The sequence below is a fragment of the Xenopus tropicalis genome, chromosome 1 (assembly GCF_000004195.4).
Source record: "Xenopus tropicalis strain Nigerian chromosome 1, UCB_Xtro_10.0, whole genome shotgun sequence".
Classification (NCBI taxonomy): Eukaryota; Metazoa; Chordata; class Amphibia; order Anura; family Pipidae; genus Xenopus; species Xenopus tropicalis.
The window spans coordinates 60,407,912-60,424,490 of NC_030677.2; the positions used below are offsets into that span (position 1 = coordinate 60,407,912).

At 40.5% G+C, this 16,579-nt stretch overlaps 1 protein-coding gene across 2 annotated transcripts in view; it reads left to right on the top strand.

The window, feature by feature from the left end:
* Positions 1–2,027: 2,027 nt before the first annotated feature.
* The window catches only part of tbc1d9 (TBC1 domain family member 9), a 49,678-nt gene continuing 35,126 nt past the window's right edge, over positions 2,028–16,579 (top strand). The window contains exon 1 of one of the 2 annotated variants that reach the window (XM_031896085.1): positions 2,028–2,100. In XM_031896085.1, coding sequence (XP_031751945.1) covers positions 2,043–2,100 — 58 coding nt within the window. In that variant the 5' untranslated portion in view covers positions 2,028–2,042. 2 annotated transcript variants of the gene reach the window in all.

Here is a 16,579-nt window from a genome sequence, read left to right on the forward strand (position 1 = left end):
TTGTATCTATTTTTCTTTAGTGACACAGAGGGAAGCACGAGCAAACCAATATAGCTTTCTCAAAAGTAAATGTTTTGCAGCATCTTCTATGTCTAACTCTAGGGTATAGTATACTTCTTTTCAAACTGAATTATGCGTCTGGTTCATCCCTAGTTAAAATTGATAACCCTTGCAATCCTTACAGTTTTGGAGCTTTTTACAAGCAAAGAATAAAACTTGAACGCCAACATTTGTTGGAATCTTCCGTAGCCTATACAAAATAGTGTCCCTAATATAATTTTTGCTACTGAATATTCTGTATAGTGCACGGTGTCTGGTTTTGACTATGGAGCCCTGATCACAAGGCTTAGTTTGACTATTATACAGTATAATAAGTCTGTGTTTGGGGAGCAAGAAGGATTGTGATGTATCACGTTTTATAGCCATGAGGCTGTTAGCCTCCCCAAAATACTCAGCTATATTTAGATAAGAACATTAAATGTTCTTAAGTATGTCAGAACAAAGTACTTATTCATTTAGGGTGATAATGTTCAAAACATGGACATGCTGAGGCTGAGGTCACTTTACAAAACACAACATGATAACAGAGAAAGTTAATAAATTATAAGTGGAAAAACATTCCACTTGAGAGTGGATAAAGAATCCAATAACTTGCGGTCTTGCTGTTAAACCATGTTATCAGCCAGGCTCTCATTCAGCTTTCTCTTCACCTTTGCCTTAATATTTTTATTGTCTATCTGCCTTGACCACTAACCTCACTGTTTCTGTATCTCTTCTGCCCTTCTCTGCCAGCTAACCTTGAGCTGATCAAACCTATTAATAATGTCATCTATTTAGCATTCAGCACTTTCACCAAAACAAGTACGAAGAGCTGGAGCAATTTTCTGTATAAATGTAGGCAATGCTTGCCAGAGCAGGATGAATATGGGCAGAAGGTGGGAGCAACATAAGCACCCCTAGTCACTTTCCCTAGCTTGAATATCATTCAGGCACATTTGGACGAAAAGTACTAGGTAGCCTGTAGTTACCACCTACCTAAAGCAGGCATTAAGTACAGGGATACTTTGCACAAAGCAGTTCACAAACAATTCCCCAGGCACAGGTTCTCTGGGCATAGAACCTAGAGTACAATGGTAAATATTAATGCATAATTACAAAACGCTAACATATTCAGCAGCACTGTATAGTAAATGGGTGTGTACATTGAACATACATATATTTACATACAAATATAAAAACAATATAAAGGAGAAAAGAGTGCCCTGCCCAAATCTACTGGTTCAATTTCAGGTGTCACCATATTGACATGCATGCACTATAGTCAGCCACAAAATGATAAAGGTTAGTGCATTGCCTAGCAGTAACCAGCCAGTCACCAGTCATCTGGAGAGCAGTCTGTACAGCTGCAGGGAATGCTTTGTGTTTTTAGCAAGTATTTAGAGTACACCATGGTGCTGCAAAAGCAGTCCAATACTAATAGCTGACTCTGCTGCACTTAAAGGGTTAACCTTTCCCTTAGTACTAAACAAACTATATTCTGGTGAACAGAAACAATACACAACCCGCTGCTTGTAAGTGTAGAGCTTTTCTTTATCATTTGCATTTATACATATTTGCTGTATTTTTATCTCTTTCGGGGTCTGAGGTGAGAACTTTGCAACCAGTATTAAAATTAATATATCACAAGGCAATTATTTTTAGAAAGTATTTGAACTAAGACCTTCTAGAGAAAGAACTATATGCAAGTGCTATACCTCTTTTTATCAGAAGAACCAGAGTAGTTGTTTATACCTGTAAGAGAATGCAGAGGTCATTTATAAACAGCAAGTAACGTACTTTTTAGTCTGCAGGGTGCACAATATTTGCCCATGTGTTGGTTTTAATGTTATATCTAAGACCACTGAGCCACATGCATCAAGTACAAGTTACAACAGCTTTCTTGCAACTAAGCAACAAGGAGCAAGAGAGTGCTGGGGGGGGGGTAGCTGCAGAGGTGGCCTTCTTCCATGGGTGGAGTGTATAATTATCTGACCCTGCACCTAATGCTGAAAGAGAAGTGGCTGTCTGAAGTCTCTACAGGCAACAGTCAAGAGTCAGTAGGTACAAACTTATCCAGTCATTCCATGTGCCAACTTGTGCCAAACGAAAGGCCTATTCATTATGTGGGGCTGGAGGTGAGTGTATTGTAAGTGGTCTTTAATGTAACTGGCACCTGAGGAATTAAGTGGGTTACAGGATGCATGTGAGTGCAGGTACAATATTTTAAGTCTGTTTAAAATAATTCCACATGTCTCCCTTTAAGCTCCCTTTCTGTACATATTCAGGTTCCACTTGCACTGTATTTGAGCACACATGAGCTCATGTGTACATACCTTTATGGAAAGGTGTGCAGGCATATTTCTTTTCTGTTTGTATTTCCAGACTGTATTTAGACACCTTTTTACTTTTTGCTTGAATAGTAGGAATATGCTTATGTCACCTAAATCCTAAATTGCGCTAATGGAATTTCCTTGCATAAAAGCTTTATTCTCTCTCTTATTCTCCAGGGCAGCCCCTGCATGCAGGTGTCTCCTAATAAACATTCTAATACACACAGAAAATATAACCACTCAGTAACAACTTGCTTGAACACAAGCCCCAGTCTGTTCTAAAATTGTCATGTTATTTGTATATCCTAATCAGTAATAGCAATGTTACTTGTCTTTGTCCATATACACACACCCTGAACTGCAGCATGTGCTCAATTGTGCTGTCAGCATTTTCTCTATTTAAAATAAATGCTTCTTCTTTAGTTGCATTCCTTTATATATACAAAGTAAATGATGGAGGCAAACCTTATTTTGTGTGACTTAGAGGGCTTTCCCCCTATATAAAGTAGAAAAGCTGGTTAGACCAGTACAGCCACTATAATGATTGATGTCACAAGTAAAAGGCTAACAGGTAGAACGCTTCCAGACCACAACATATTGCAGGGTTGTATGTATGTATATTTTTATTTAAATAGCGCTACTTATGTACACAGCACTGTACAGCAGAACAATAAATAGATAATAATAATAGAACAAACAGGGGGTCAGCGATAGATAAGTAAATACAAAGTACGACAATAAATTCAAATAAATAAAAATGATGGTTGTGTTAAGGATTCCACAGACCTAAGTATGAAAGTGACAAGAGGAAAGATCCCTGCCCCCCCCTAGAGCTTACAATCCAAATGGGAGTGTATTATACAGACACTAATAGGAGGATATTAAGTGCTGAAGGTTACAGTGGGTGACACTGTCCTATACTGTCCAGTTTCCAGATCAGGTTCTGTGTCTTTGAGTTTAGATCTGTAAAGACAGAGGGAGGATTCTCTCCGGAGGAAATCAGGGAGGGCATTCCAAATGTAAGAAGCAGCTAGGCAAAAGGGTTTAAGGCTGGAAACAGCAATAGTAGTGGGGGGTGCAACCAAGTGGTTGCTCTGTGAGGAACGAAGGAGTCGGCCAGGGACGAATGGAGACATAAAAAGAAATGTAGGGAGGTGCAGAGGAATCAAGGGCTTCAATGACTTTATAGATTATTGTTTGTTCTATGGGAAGCCATGATAAGGACTTCAGCAGAGGAGGGGCCTGTACCCTCTTGGATGAGAGGAGGAAAATTCTGGCAACAGTATTTAATACAGACTGTAGTTGGAAGAGATGGGGGTTAGGGAGGCCAGTTATTAGCAGGTTACAGTAGTCTAGTCGGGAGAGGATAAGAGCATGCACGAGTGTCTTAGCTGTTGAAAAATGGATTTTGGCAATATTGCATAAGAAAAAGTAACAGGTTTTTACAGTTGTGTTAATATGGTCAGAGAAGGAGAGATAGGAGTCTTCCTCAGACAACATATTGAGCTGACAGGGTTAATGAGCAAGCCATCAATAGAGATAGTATAGGTGGAGTAGGACCAGTCTTGGGTGGAAAGATGATCTCTTCTGGTTTTGTTAGGTTCAGTTTGAGGTGGTGTTGGTTCATCCAGTTGGAGATTACTATGAGGCAGAGGTTTGAGTTCAAGTTTCAACTGTTAATGAAGGGGTTGCTAAAAATATTTGGATAACATTGGCATACAAATAATAGTTAAAGCCAAATTAGTGGATGAGATCTCCTAAAGACAGAGTGTAGCGAGGAAACAACAACATACATAGCCTTGTGGCACTCCTACATAGGTGGAACTGGAGATGAGGTTTTGTTAGCATAAAAGCCAAGGATTGGTTAGAAAGGTAAGAAGAGATCCAGCATGCCTGATTACAGATACTAAGTAAATACAGAATTTGCATCAGGAGGGAGTGGTCAACTGTATCAAAGACAGCTGATAGGTCAAGAAGGATTTGTATAGAGAAGTGAACTTTGGCTTTGGCAGCCTGAAGATTGTTTGTAACTCTGCACAACGCCATCTCATTAGAGTGTGCAGGACAGAAACCAGATTGTAGTGGGTCCAACAGATTATGCATGTTAATGGTTAATATGATAAACCATGGCGGCCCACTGTTTTTTAAATTATTCATAAATTACCTTGAGGTTTGCATTGTAAAACCTATCTCTGCTTGATTATGATGTTACAATGTGCAGAGCAGGTTCCATGCAGCATGACTCCACTTTGCAGTGTAATATGAATATAGAATTTAGGACAAGTGGGCAGCAAACTGGCAAAATAGCTTCAAGAGTAAGAAATGCATTTAAAAGGTTATGCACTTAAATGCTAGATATACACATTGTGTTGCATTGTGTTGGGGGTAGTAATGTTAAAAAGTGACTTTTACATTTAACGTTCGTATCTTTTGATCAAGTACCAACAAACAAATAAAGTTATTTTTTACATGAGAGAATTTTTACAATCTATAGTTCTGAGAGACATGAAGGACATTGGACCCCCCTATCATCCTGTAAAGAACTAGACTCATTGTATTCAACAGAGCTTATCTACTATGTAACCTGTTCTCCTTTTTTAGAATGAATGGTTACCCCCACGGCTACACTACACTATAAACTATAGATGTCTTTCTGAAGCAAACAAAATGTTTTAAGTGATGAGTAACTGTGCACTATATTTAAATGTTTACATAAAACACTTTTTGCTACTGGTCCTTGAGAAAGATTTTGGGGGTTTCTGTAGATAACTAACACACAGCTCTAAGCAATGTCAGTAAGTGTCTGCTAAAGTGAATAAATTACTTTCTACTATAAAAAAAAACTGAAATGACTCAAGGGGTGAATGTAATTTATAAGTCCCTGGCAAGGCCTAACCCTGAGTATGCAGTGCAGTTTTGGGCACCAGTCCATAAGAAGATATTAATGAGCTGGAAAGAGAGCAAAGGCATGCAACTAAGCTGGGGAAAGGAATGGAATATATAAGTTATGAGCTATGTTGTTTTTTTCCTCTGGAGAAATGGTGCTTGCAAGGGGAAGTGATAAGGTAGATATTTTCATTTAAATCAGCACAAATGGTTCATCACCATGAGTGGGATGGCTATGATGACAGATTTGCTTGCCTTTGGGAAAGAAATGTATTGATTGCACTGTTGCTTTGCAGCACTGTGGTAACAGGTTTATTTCCAGCCAGAGCTCTATCTGCAAGGAGTTTGTATGTTCTCTCTGTGCTTGCATGTGTTTCCTCCTAGTAATCTGGTTTCTTCTAGCACTCCAAAAACATACAGCAGGTTAATTGGTTCCTGATTAAACTTGACCATACTGTCTATGTGTGAAGGTCCATTGGGGCAGGGACTGATGTGAATAATATGAATGATGTATAAGCAGGTGCATACGCTGAAGTGTCAACTTGATGAACAGATGTTTTTTTACCAACCCAAACTAACTGATAATTTAGCTGTTTATGCAAAAGAAAACACATTTCTGACCATCTCCCATGTCTCATTGACAGATACAGTATCACAGATAACACTACCCTCTTTTGGTCAAAGAAGAGCATATTGTTGAATGCCACTGAATTTTCTGCTTCACCCAGCAACTTTATGGCAGGCAAGCATGGCAGACTCAAATGGCCTGCGCTGAAATTAGAAGTAATATTTAGTGATAGCTGCAGATGTTCTCTGGGGGCTGCGTGGATTGTTGGGAATTCTGAAAACTTCTAGTTATGCCACTTTCCGTGGGCCATTCATTTAGAAGGGGTGAAATTAGTTTCCCAAGTTGCTCAAGATCAAATCAGTTGGCCAGTGGGCCTAGGAATTGACTTGGGGGGAGATATTTGGGTTCAATTATTATGCTGAGTTTTGTCACTGCAGACTTTTTTTGCAAGAGACCACACACAGGATTGGTCATAATTCAGTGTTGATCATTTTATTGCTTTTATTAAACTTTGTGGTATATTTCATTCCCACTGTACCAAGGGCACCCCATAGAATAGTGGACGTAAAAAATGAGCACCATTCTGCAAACATGTAATTTAGGAAGACTGCATTGGCCTATCTTTCAAAGGAAAGTAAAGCTACCCTCTGAAATAAACTGAGAATCGTGAGTATTTTAATAAACAGTTGCACTGATTACACCAGAAGCAAGAGATCAGACTGCACTGCCATCTGGAAATGAAACTTGGCACCCAAATGCTTTGTTCGCCCTGTATCAGGTCAGCCAGAAAAGCTGCTTCTTTCTGCTTTCTTGGCTTACGACCTGGAATATTAACAACTATGGACATCACAATGTTGTGTTGCTTTTATCTCCAGTCAGAGATGAGATACATATACATAGGGAAAAGAAATTACATTGTACCGGATGCATGTGCAAAAATACTAATGGATGAAACATTTATCCTTTAGTGCTATGCACCAGGTTAGAAATCCCCCTTTCCTAGCCTGCATGTCTAGCCAGCTTGGAAACGCCCCATGGAACATCTACATGCTGTGCACCACCTATCCATTTTGAGTACAGTGGTGCCAACTGTAGGTGCAACATATGGGGTAAAATGGAAACAGTACAAAACAGGCAACTTGTCCCTTGTTTTGTAAATGAGTGTCATAATGTACAATTATTTTATACTTTAAAAATAAATTGGCATTTTTATTTGGAAAGCATAATATTTTCATTTAAAAAGAAGGATCATTATTGGGTTATTGGTGGCACAAATCTAGGGGCCATCCTAGCTGGAGCCAAAAAAACAATATTTAATACTAGGCTCCTTAACAAAGATCTATAATACTTTGAACAGGGCCATGTTAAGTTCCATGGAAAGCCATATAGCCCACTGGGGGAGTCCACCCCAAAATAGTGATGCACTGTTGGTACAGCTAAATATGGTCTAAAGCTGACCATACAGTGCATTGTTTAGTTAAATTATAGTTTCAAGATATCTGATTCGTAGCACTGTCTCAAATTGCTACGTGACAATGTTATTAACAAATGTTATTGACCCTAATCCTAGCTAGGCTGCTGGCTTGGAATATGTCTGATAACAGCTGAACAACTGAAGCATTTTGTTAAAATCACAGCTAGTTTTGGTAGCCTCCCACAGCCACATGGCCATAAAGCCTTGAATCCAGACTGTGTTTGCTAGCTCACCCATCTATCAGACATTCACTGAGCGGATCACAGAAGAATATGACCCTCTTTTGAACTGGGGCAGTAACCCATGGCAACAAATCAGATGTTTGTTTTAATTGTTCAGCTTTAGCTGGCTGAAAAAAGCCAATCACTTATTGTATATATATATTATATATATATATATTATATATATTATATAAGTGAGACCACAGCCCTGGGTGTCTTGACTTCTCCAGCTTGGTGGTATCCCTTGCTATCTCCATTTCCTTTTCCAAGTACTTCCAGTTGAATTTTAAGGATTCTTCAATGTCATCTACGGGTGTGTGATTAATCTTAGCGCCAGTGACTTTGCTATTTTAATCACGTGTCGCTTAACCAATACTGGGAGTGTACAATTAGTAGAATTTGATGTAATTTGCACTAGTACATCAATTTTAGATAAGTGTATTGAATAGACTTTTATAGGGTGTTTAATCTTGTATCTTGTTGTAGGTCAACTACCTCCTTATTAGGTATTCGGGTTTAGCAAACCATTTTGAACAAAGCTCTAAGTCATATTATGTTGTAGTTCAACTTGTTAGGTATTTGGGTTTAGCAAGCCATTTTGAACAAGTTAAAAAAAAAATCCTATTTGTATACACAATTTCATCTGTAGTGCTTGTCACTAATGAGAAGGGGAGTGTGATAATAGTCAATATCACTCACATGTCACTTAGTAATTTGTTTGGAAAAGTAAATTTAAGTGATCAGGAGAGGTACCTTTTTTTCCTTTAAGAAAAGTAAATTGAATATACCTTAGAAGGGTTGTTTTTTCTTTCCTCCTAATTTATTAATGGAAACTGCTTTTCACTGCACATAACAAGCTGTTTTTTACACAAAAACTGTCATAAGCTGCGGAGGGCAGCTTTCATTTGCAAGAATGACAAGAGGCACAGGGATGAGGGGATTAAAAAGCTAAATATAACATATGCATTAGGCCTTAGTGCTATATAATTACCCGACACACACGATCCTCTGCGCCAGAATTCACACTCACTTTATACCACCCATGCAATTTCCAGTTCAGCGGATAGGCCACAAAATTCTTGTAACAGCCCCATTGGTATTTGGGCAATGGCACATAGGGATATTTGTTGCCCATAAGAAACCTGTGCTGGCCTTGAGCAACAAATCTCAGAAAAATGTGGGATCCAGCTTTATCCCTGTCCTTTGTGCCACTGACATCACCTTAAGGTTGATTCCACATTGGATGAATTCTAGCATGTTGTCCCCAAACTATTTTTCACTCACTGGTAAGGTAACAAACCACTAAAAATCACCATTGTTCTGTGTCAATGTGAATCACTGGTGCATACAGGGTCTTGTCTGTGACAGGTGCAGGTGGCTGGGCGCATACTAAAAATTTGTATTCACACCAGAATGAGGTGTATTTCTATTTGTGTCTCCCTCCCACAAAATGCAGTGAGGGGCTAAGTTAGAACTGGCCCAAAACCCTCAACTGTGCTGCTTAACCCCCCCACCATCACAAGCGCACACTTGGGGCTCATTTATAAACCTACAATCAATCAATGTTTAGATTTTTCCAGGTAGAACAATTAAAAAAAACATCTTTTTTGTTGCCATGGGTTACTGCCAGGGAACAAAGTTACCCAGTGTTTATAAATGATCCCCACTGACTGTCAGAGCGAGCCCCTGCTATTCAGCGCACACTCCGCTTGTAAAGGAGCGCACAGGCGCTCTCTCTGTCAGTCTGCCGCCAGTTCTCCCAGTCAACCAGGACCCAACTAGGGGGAAACAAAATACAGTTTGTGCTTAGTGCCCCTGCCACCCCTGTGCCCTAGGTACCTGCCTCTCCTGCCTACCCCAGACAAACCGATTCATTGCTTTAGGGAGAAAACACTACAAAACACACTATGTGCCTTTACCCTAAGGTAATGCTGCTCATGGGTCAGGTGATTATTGCTGTGGGGAAAGCTAGGAATCTCCCCTTGGGCATATGCCCCCATTGCCATTCTATGTAGTGCAGCTCCCCAGAACCTATAAATAACCTCGTCTAATAGTGATGCTGGGGGACCCATTCCTGGTGTCTCAGTTGTACATCTGGTACAGACCCCAGCACCCACTGCCCAGGGAACAGATTACAGATCCAGCCCACTGCCCAACCTGTACAGCCACACGCTGATGTCATTGTTATCAGTCCGGCTCCGCCCCCCACTGTTGTCATCCGCAGTCCCCGCCCTTCCATTCTGAGGGTGCCCGGCTCTCCTGTCAGAACTGGCACTAAGGTGACCTGGCTATTGGCTGCTGTGTCCCTCCTCCTGCATTGCTTCCTAGGGTTCCCGGGTGAATGGATCTGCTTGGGATACTGCTACGTTCCTAATTATAGGTTATTATATAAACTGACAATAAAATTAAACTTCTAACTTATAGTTACAAACTGTATCCCTATTAAAAGCAAAAATGTAAAGCAAACATATCCGTTTAGTTGCTTTTATTATACAATTTCATATCTATGTTTACATTTGGGTTAGTTGAAGTTAAAAGGAAAATAAGATAAGATGGTACGGTCGCACTCCATATGTTGACGTTGCAGCGGAGGCCAGAGGGATAATGGAGCAGGTTAGAATGCTGCAGCACAGTAGGAATTAGGGAGCAGGAGGGCGGGGCCAAAGAGAAGGGAGGTGGGGAGGGGCGGGGCCAAAGAGAAGGGAGGTGGGGGAGGGCGTAGGTAGGAGGTAAGAAGGAGAGAGATGGGTGGAGGGAATAGGACAGAGAAAGTGTGCTGCAGCCCAGTACAATCGCTTACATATAGGGGATCGCTTGGAGCTGAATTAGGGGAGACGCGATAAAGCCTTATCAAGGAGATTTTAGACTGGGGCAGGACTCTCTGTCGCTTTGCACATAAATGTCCTAAATCGGAGCCCGTATGCTGCACTGGCTCAGACAGCGCCTCCAAGGCAGGTGCCTGGGATTAGCCAGAGGCAGGGAATCAGATAAGGTTGTATATTGGATGGTATGAGCCCTGCTGGGCATTGTGGTATAATCTCCATCCTGGAGAATATAAAAGATCGCTGCGTCTGCTAGCCAGCGCTTGCCTGCGATCACATTACTTGTCTGATTGTCATCATTTCGGTCAGTGCTGGGAGTCTGTGATGTCAATGGACAAATCAGTCAGAATAACATGAATGAGGAATCGGTGATGTAACTGAGAGAATATCCTCCTCCTCCCATGGCCATTCTGATGGCTGCTCGCCTGTGAGCTACTTGCCATTGTGTGACAGGGAGACAAGGGTGAATGCCTCGGAATCTGCTGCTGCCATCACATCGCATCGTGTAGCCCAGGCAGCCTTCTATTGTGTAGGGCACACAGGGGATGCCGCACTCTCTGCCCTGAGCGCTGCTGGCCCCAGGCTGGTCCTGTCCATGGGCTGGTGCTGAGCAGAGACCAAACACAACATGTGGGTGAATCCAGAGGAGGTGTTACTGGCAAACGCCCTGTGGGTCACGGAGAGGGCTAATCCCTATTTCATCCTGCAGAGAAGAAAGGGCCATGGGACGAGAGGAAGTGGGGGACTGGCAGGTAAGTGTCCTGACTGCTGGAAACTCTTCATGTTGGGAGCCTGCTTCTTTAATTCCCTTCCTGCAGTTTTATCAGGGGCCCAGAGGTAAAGGTCCCCCCACCCAATTAATGTTATTTTGCACAACAAACAACAATGTCAACTTTCTAAGGACCCAAGAATTAGTGTAGAATACATTCTGTAATTGCTATTGGTTATTATAGGAAGCAGTTGCGCTGCATTAAAGGGGACGAGGGAGATCCAGTCTTAATATCATGGGAACCCATTCTGGGTTCTGATGCACATGTGCCATAACCAAACAGCACGTCTTGTTACCATAACCATATCATTTTTATGCTTTCTAGTGAGATTAGTAGTAATGTTAAGGTTAAAATAACTAAAGGGGTGGTTCACCTTTAACTTAGCTTTTAACATGTTATAGAATGTTCTGTTCCTAGCAACTTTGCAATTGGTCTTAAATATTTATAGTTTTTGCCTTTCTCTTTTACATCCTTCCAGGTTTCAAATGGAGGTCAATGACCCCCAAAAATATTGCTCTGTGAGTTTACAATTTTATGATTATTCTTACTTTTTATCTCTTATCTTTCTATTAAGGTCCTTTCTTATTTATATTTCAGTCTCTGCCTGGTTGCTAAGGTAAACAAGACCCTAGCAACCAGATAGCTGCTGAAATTCCGACCTGGAGCACTGTTGAACGAAAAGCTAAATAATAATAAAAAAAAACCTACAAAAAAAAAAAAAATGAAAACCAATTGCAAATTGTCACAGAATATCAATGTTGACATTGTACTAAAAGGTGATTTAAAAGCGAACAACCTCTTTAAAGGGATTCGGTCATGATTTTTATGGTGTACATTTTATTTCTAAATTACACTGTTTACATAGAAAATAATTCACTCTACCATTTAAAATTTTATTCTTGAACCAACAAATGTATTTTTTATTAGTTGTAATATTGGTTGAGTAGGCAGCCATGTCAGTGCATTGTGCCTGAGTCTGAGCTTTCAGAGAGCCAGTGCTACACATTAGAACTGCTTTCAGGTAACTTATTGTTTCTCCTACTTCCATGTAACTGGAGGAGTCCCAAGCCAGACTTGGATTTCTTACTATTTAGTGCTATTCTGATACCTACCGGGAGCTGCTATCTTGATACCATCCCATTGTTCTTCTGATCGGCTGCTGGGAGGAGGGTGGGGGCGGGATATCATTCTAACTTGCAGTAAAGTGTGACTGAAGTTTATTAGAAGTCACATGGCTGTGGAACCCTGGGAATTGAAGGTATGGCAATGTGAAATTTCAAAAAAATCTGTACTTCAATGAGGATTCTGCTGGAGAATCTCTAATAACATGCGTTTCCCATGTCAGTATTCCTTTAAATATTCAGCTTTAATGAGTTATTGGCAGAGCAGGGTGCAAATTTCAAAAAAACAGGCACAAGCCACCATCTTTTTCACATTTTGCATCCTGCCTCTTCCCCACCCCTAGTAAGCTTCTGATGGAACAGGTTTTTAGACTTCAGAACGGAACACAAGAACCTGTGCTTTCCCCATGAATACAGCACATCCTGCAATTGGCAGTGCTGTACCCATGAGGGATGGACTGGGGAGGGCATGTATATGTCTCCCATCCTACCCTCTAAGATGCATGTCATTCATATGCGCAAGTTTGGGAGCGCTGTTGGCACACAGAGCAAAGTAGCCTTGTGCCCACCAGCTCTGCCCCTTACCCCAGAGTTTTATTCTAGTGCAAGGTGCAGACAGTGCAGTGCTACAGATGCAAGTGCTGGGTTAAAGAGCATCTCTGGCACAATGGTTAATAGCCCCTCTGGTGTTTTGATTGCTGCATTGAGTTTCTGCCGCCTCTGCAAGACCCTCGCCCGGAAGAATTGTAACAGCAGCACAGAACTTGTTGTCCAGGTGTTTATAGAACTTTCTTGATATGGATACTCCTGTGCACTTCTGAGAGTATGTTTGTAATCAGCCCGTAGTATGCATATTTCATAACCTCTCACCTCACTGTAGCTAGCAGTATGTGGAAAAACTAGAAATGAAAATTCACAGTAATGACGTGCAAAAGCCTAACAAACAATGCACAGGCATTTCTCTGTACCAGTTGTGGACATAGTATGGGATCAGGATTAACGGGCCATTGATAATGAGCACTGTTGCTTGTAAGATGCCTTGCATCATGTTACATCACTTCCTGGGAAAAGCAGTGGAATGGCGTTCTCTATGCTGCCACAGCAGCCGAAAGCAAAGTAAGGTTCAGTTCAAACACGAAAGCCTTTTATTTATATCCCCTGTATCCCACCAACAATCTTTCAGGTTACACATTTATGAATATTACAATAAATACTTCTTTGTGGGGCCCTGCAGATGAGCAGGTGTATGCAGTGGGAATGTAAAGTAAATCCTTTGTTCCCTTTGAATTTTTTCATAGTTTTTCATACAGAATAAAAACTCATTCCTATGATATTCTTGGAAGCATATTTATTAATGGGTGAAAGTTTTACTATTTGATAAATACAAATTTAAAAATCCCATAGGAATGAATAAAATGTGGCTAAGTTTTTATGTATTAAGCTCTAAACTCATATTTTGATAAATCTGCCCAAAGTGTTATATCAGGGCTGAATAACTTGTACCCAGCAGCTAGTGCTGAACTGTAGCTAAATTTTCTTGGGGCAGTTGGAAGTTGTAGTACAACATCAAAGAGCTAAAGACTAGATCATGATTTATGGAGTTCAGACAGGGTGTTTTCCAGGGTTTCCACTACCAAGGACAGCCCTGGGTCTCTGTATGGCATGCTGTGGTGGTGATTTTCAGTCCAAGTACTTTTCAAACAGATACTTACCAAGTGCTTTTATACAGACCATTAAATTCCGAGTTATAGTTATATTGTATGTTATTTCATTACAGTGAGCACTGACCTTGTGTGGGGGATACATTACTTTTGAATGAGTTTATTACTTTTTAACCAAACCTTTTGACAGCTTGCACGCTTGTCTTAGCCAGACCCAATAACATCCAGGGAAAAGATGTTTAACCTAATTTTCTGCCATAGTCATTAGTCAGAACAGCAGAGCATATAAAACCACCAACCATTAGCACTTTAGCAGCAACCATTTTTAAAAAAAAATATTGTTATAATAAAATGGGCGGGTACTGGCATGAAACTGCTGTTATTATAAGGAGTGACTACCCTTATAGCCAGGATTTTTGCAGGCAATGATATGTTAGCCAGTAGCAACGCTGTTGCTGACTGCTGGTTACTGGGCAGATCAGGCAGAGTTTCAGAAGCTAATAAACTAACTTTAACCTTTTGAATCCCACCAGTACTTCTCCCGGATGCCAAATGCCTCTTGCTGTTTCATTTAGATCTAATTGGTTAGTATGGATTATTATTCTGCTGCAAAATTACACGCATATTTGTGAATTTACCCTCTGACTGAATTTTTTCAGGTCTGCTAAATGAGTCCCTCTAGTCTGTTTTCAGCCTTAAAAAAATGCACTGTAGAAAAGACTAAATAAGTATGTGTTTTTAGTTGGAATTTTCCATCACTATGTCATATACTGTAAAGCCTTCCACTGTAAAGGCCATTTAATTTTGACATTGTGGGTAATTCCCTACCCCTGGCTGCAATAATTTGGCACAGCTTTTCCTGTCACTGAGTTATTTTCCAGTAGAGTTTCTCCCTAATTATCCACTATCTGCTTCACTGGCTCTCAAAGTTTCACTCAGCCAGTTTCAGTTCCCACTTTCTAATTCTCTTTTACAAACATAGTTGTGTTTTGTGTAATATAGGGTTTTTTTTTCCAGATGCACCAAAATACAATTTTTGGATTCTCCTTATTCAAAAAAAAAAAAAATACATTGTGATTGTACCTCTTTTTCTTCACTGAGAGCCAGACACGTAATTATGGGAACCAGACCCTACAACTGCTGGGGTGACCTGTAGTTCTATAGGTCTAGAACCAAACCGAAGGAGGCTGTAAAATTATTTTTCTGTGGGGCCCTGTAACCTGTAGTAATATTTAGCTATAATGTATTTTAGGTTAGATTTTTCTTGTTCAGGAGTAAGAGTCAATTGCAGAGACAACCCTTTCCCAAATAACTGGGGCTACTCTGTTAGGGCCCCAATTAAAGGTGTGATCAGATTAGGGCTGCCAGTCTGTAGCTATATAAGAAAGTATAAGAGTGGATCTTGGCACTTTACTGCTTGAGTATGCAGTTACAGGCAGTAATGGATGTTTAAATGAAGACATCTCTGAACTTCAGCACCCAGCTATTAGCTATAGCTATTCAAGCCCTGGGGATGTCTCACTTGTTTGGCCTTGTTGGAGCTGCTTGACCAGTTTGCATTCTGTTTGGTTTGCCACCAGTGCTGTAAGTTAGTCACGTGGAAGTGAAGGCACGACTGATCCTGCGTGATGCCAAATGTTATGTCACAGTTTTAAAAGCGGAAATAGTTTGTGACTGATTTGTTTATGCACAACCTGTTTAGACAACATGCAGTTTTAGGTATGTTTGTAACATGTGACTTCCATTATGGTATTAACCTGGGCCCCAAATGGGTTTAAAGGCTGACTCTCTGTCAGGTAATTAAAACAGTAGGGTTGTAATAACATGTTGTACGCCACTTTACAATGAGATAATAACCAACAGGTAATAACTTACAATACAACAGGTATTTAGGGAGTGTTTAGAGATACACATAGTAAAATACATGAACAGTTATTTATTATGCTGGTGTCCTGGCAGCATGACTGTGATCGCTGGGGACAGCAGGATGACCTTTTCAAACTGCTTCCTGATGGGCCATGTATACACAGATTGGTGGGCAGTATAGGCAAAATCAACCAAACTGCCCAAATCAGTGGATGTTTTGGAATCTTAAAGCAGGCCATACATAGGTCCAATGTGTGCAGCCTATATTTGACCACAAAAGGGGTTGACATTAAGGGCAATAGGAATAAGACCCATGTCCTGTTGCTTCCAGGTCAGCCTGTGATGGATGGCATGCATCTCTTAAAATACAGGAAAACGAATTTCCTTTGTCACAGGGCTGCTATAAACATGCAGCTAAAGCTGCCTTATTCTACTCACCACTCATTTGAATGATCGATCACCAGTGGGCACATGAGGCAGCAACCGCATTAAAGTCACATACACTATCAGTCTGCCTAGGAAATTGGTACAACATTTCCTCTTGTTACATGTTAGAGCCTTGGTGTTGCTGTAACTGCAAGTTGTGTCTGTAATCCCTGTACACATGTAGCATGTGAGTAATAGACTTTTCTCTATGTTCAGTTGAGCTTTTTGGGATTCCAAAACAAGGTGTAGCTAAATGCACTGTAGAGTTTGTCTATAGCAGCTTTACTGCGTATAACACCTAGAACTGACACTTATCTTCTTTATAAGAGTGTCACTAATATATATATAGATCAGTATTGTTCTTAAACTCCTTGTAAAGGCTGAACCCTTTCCAT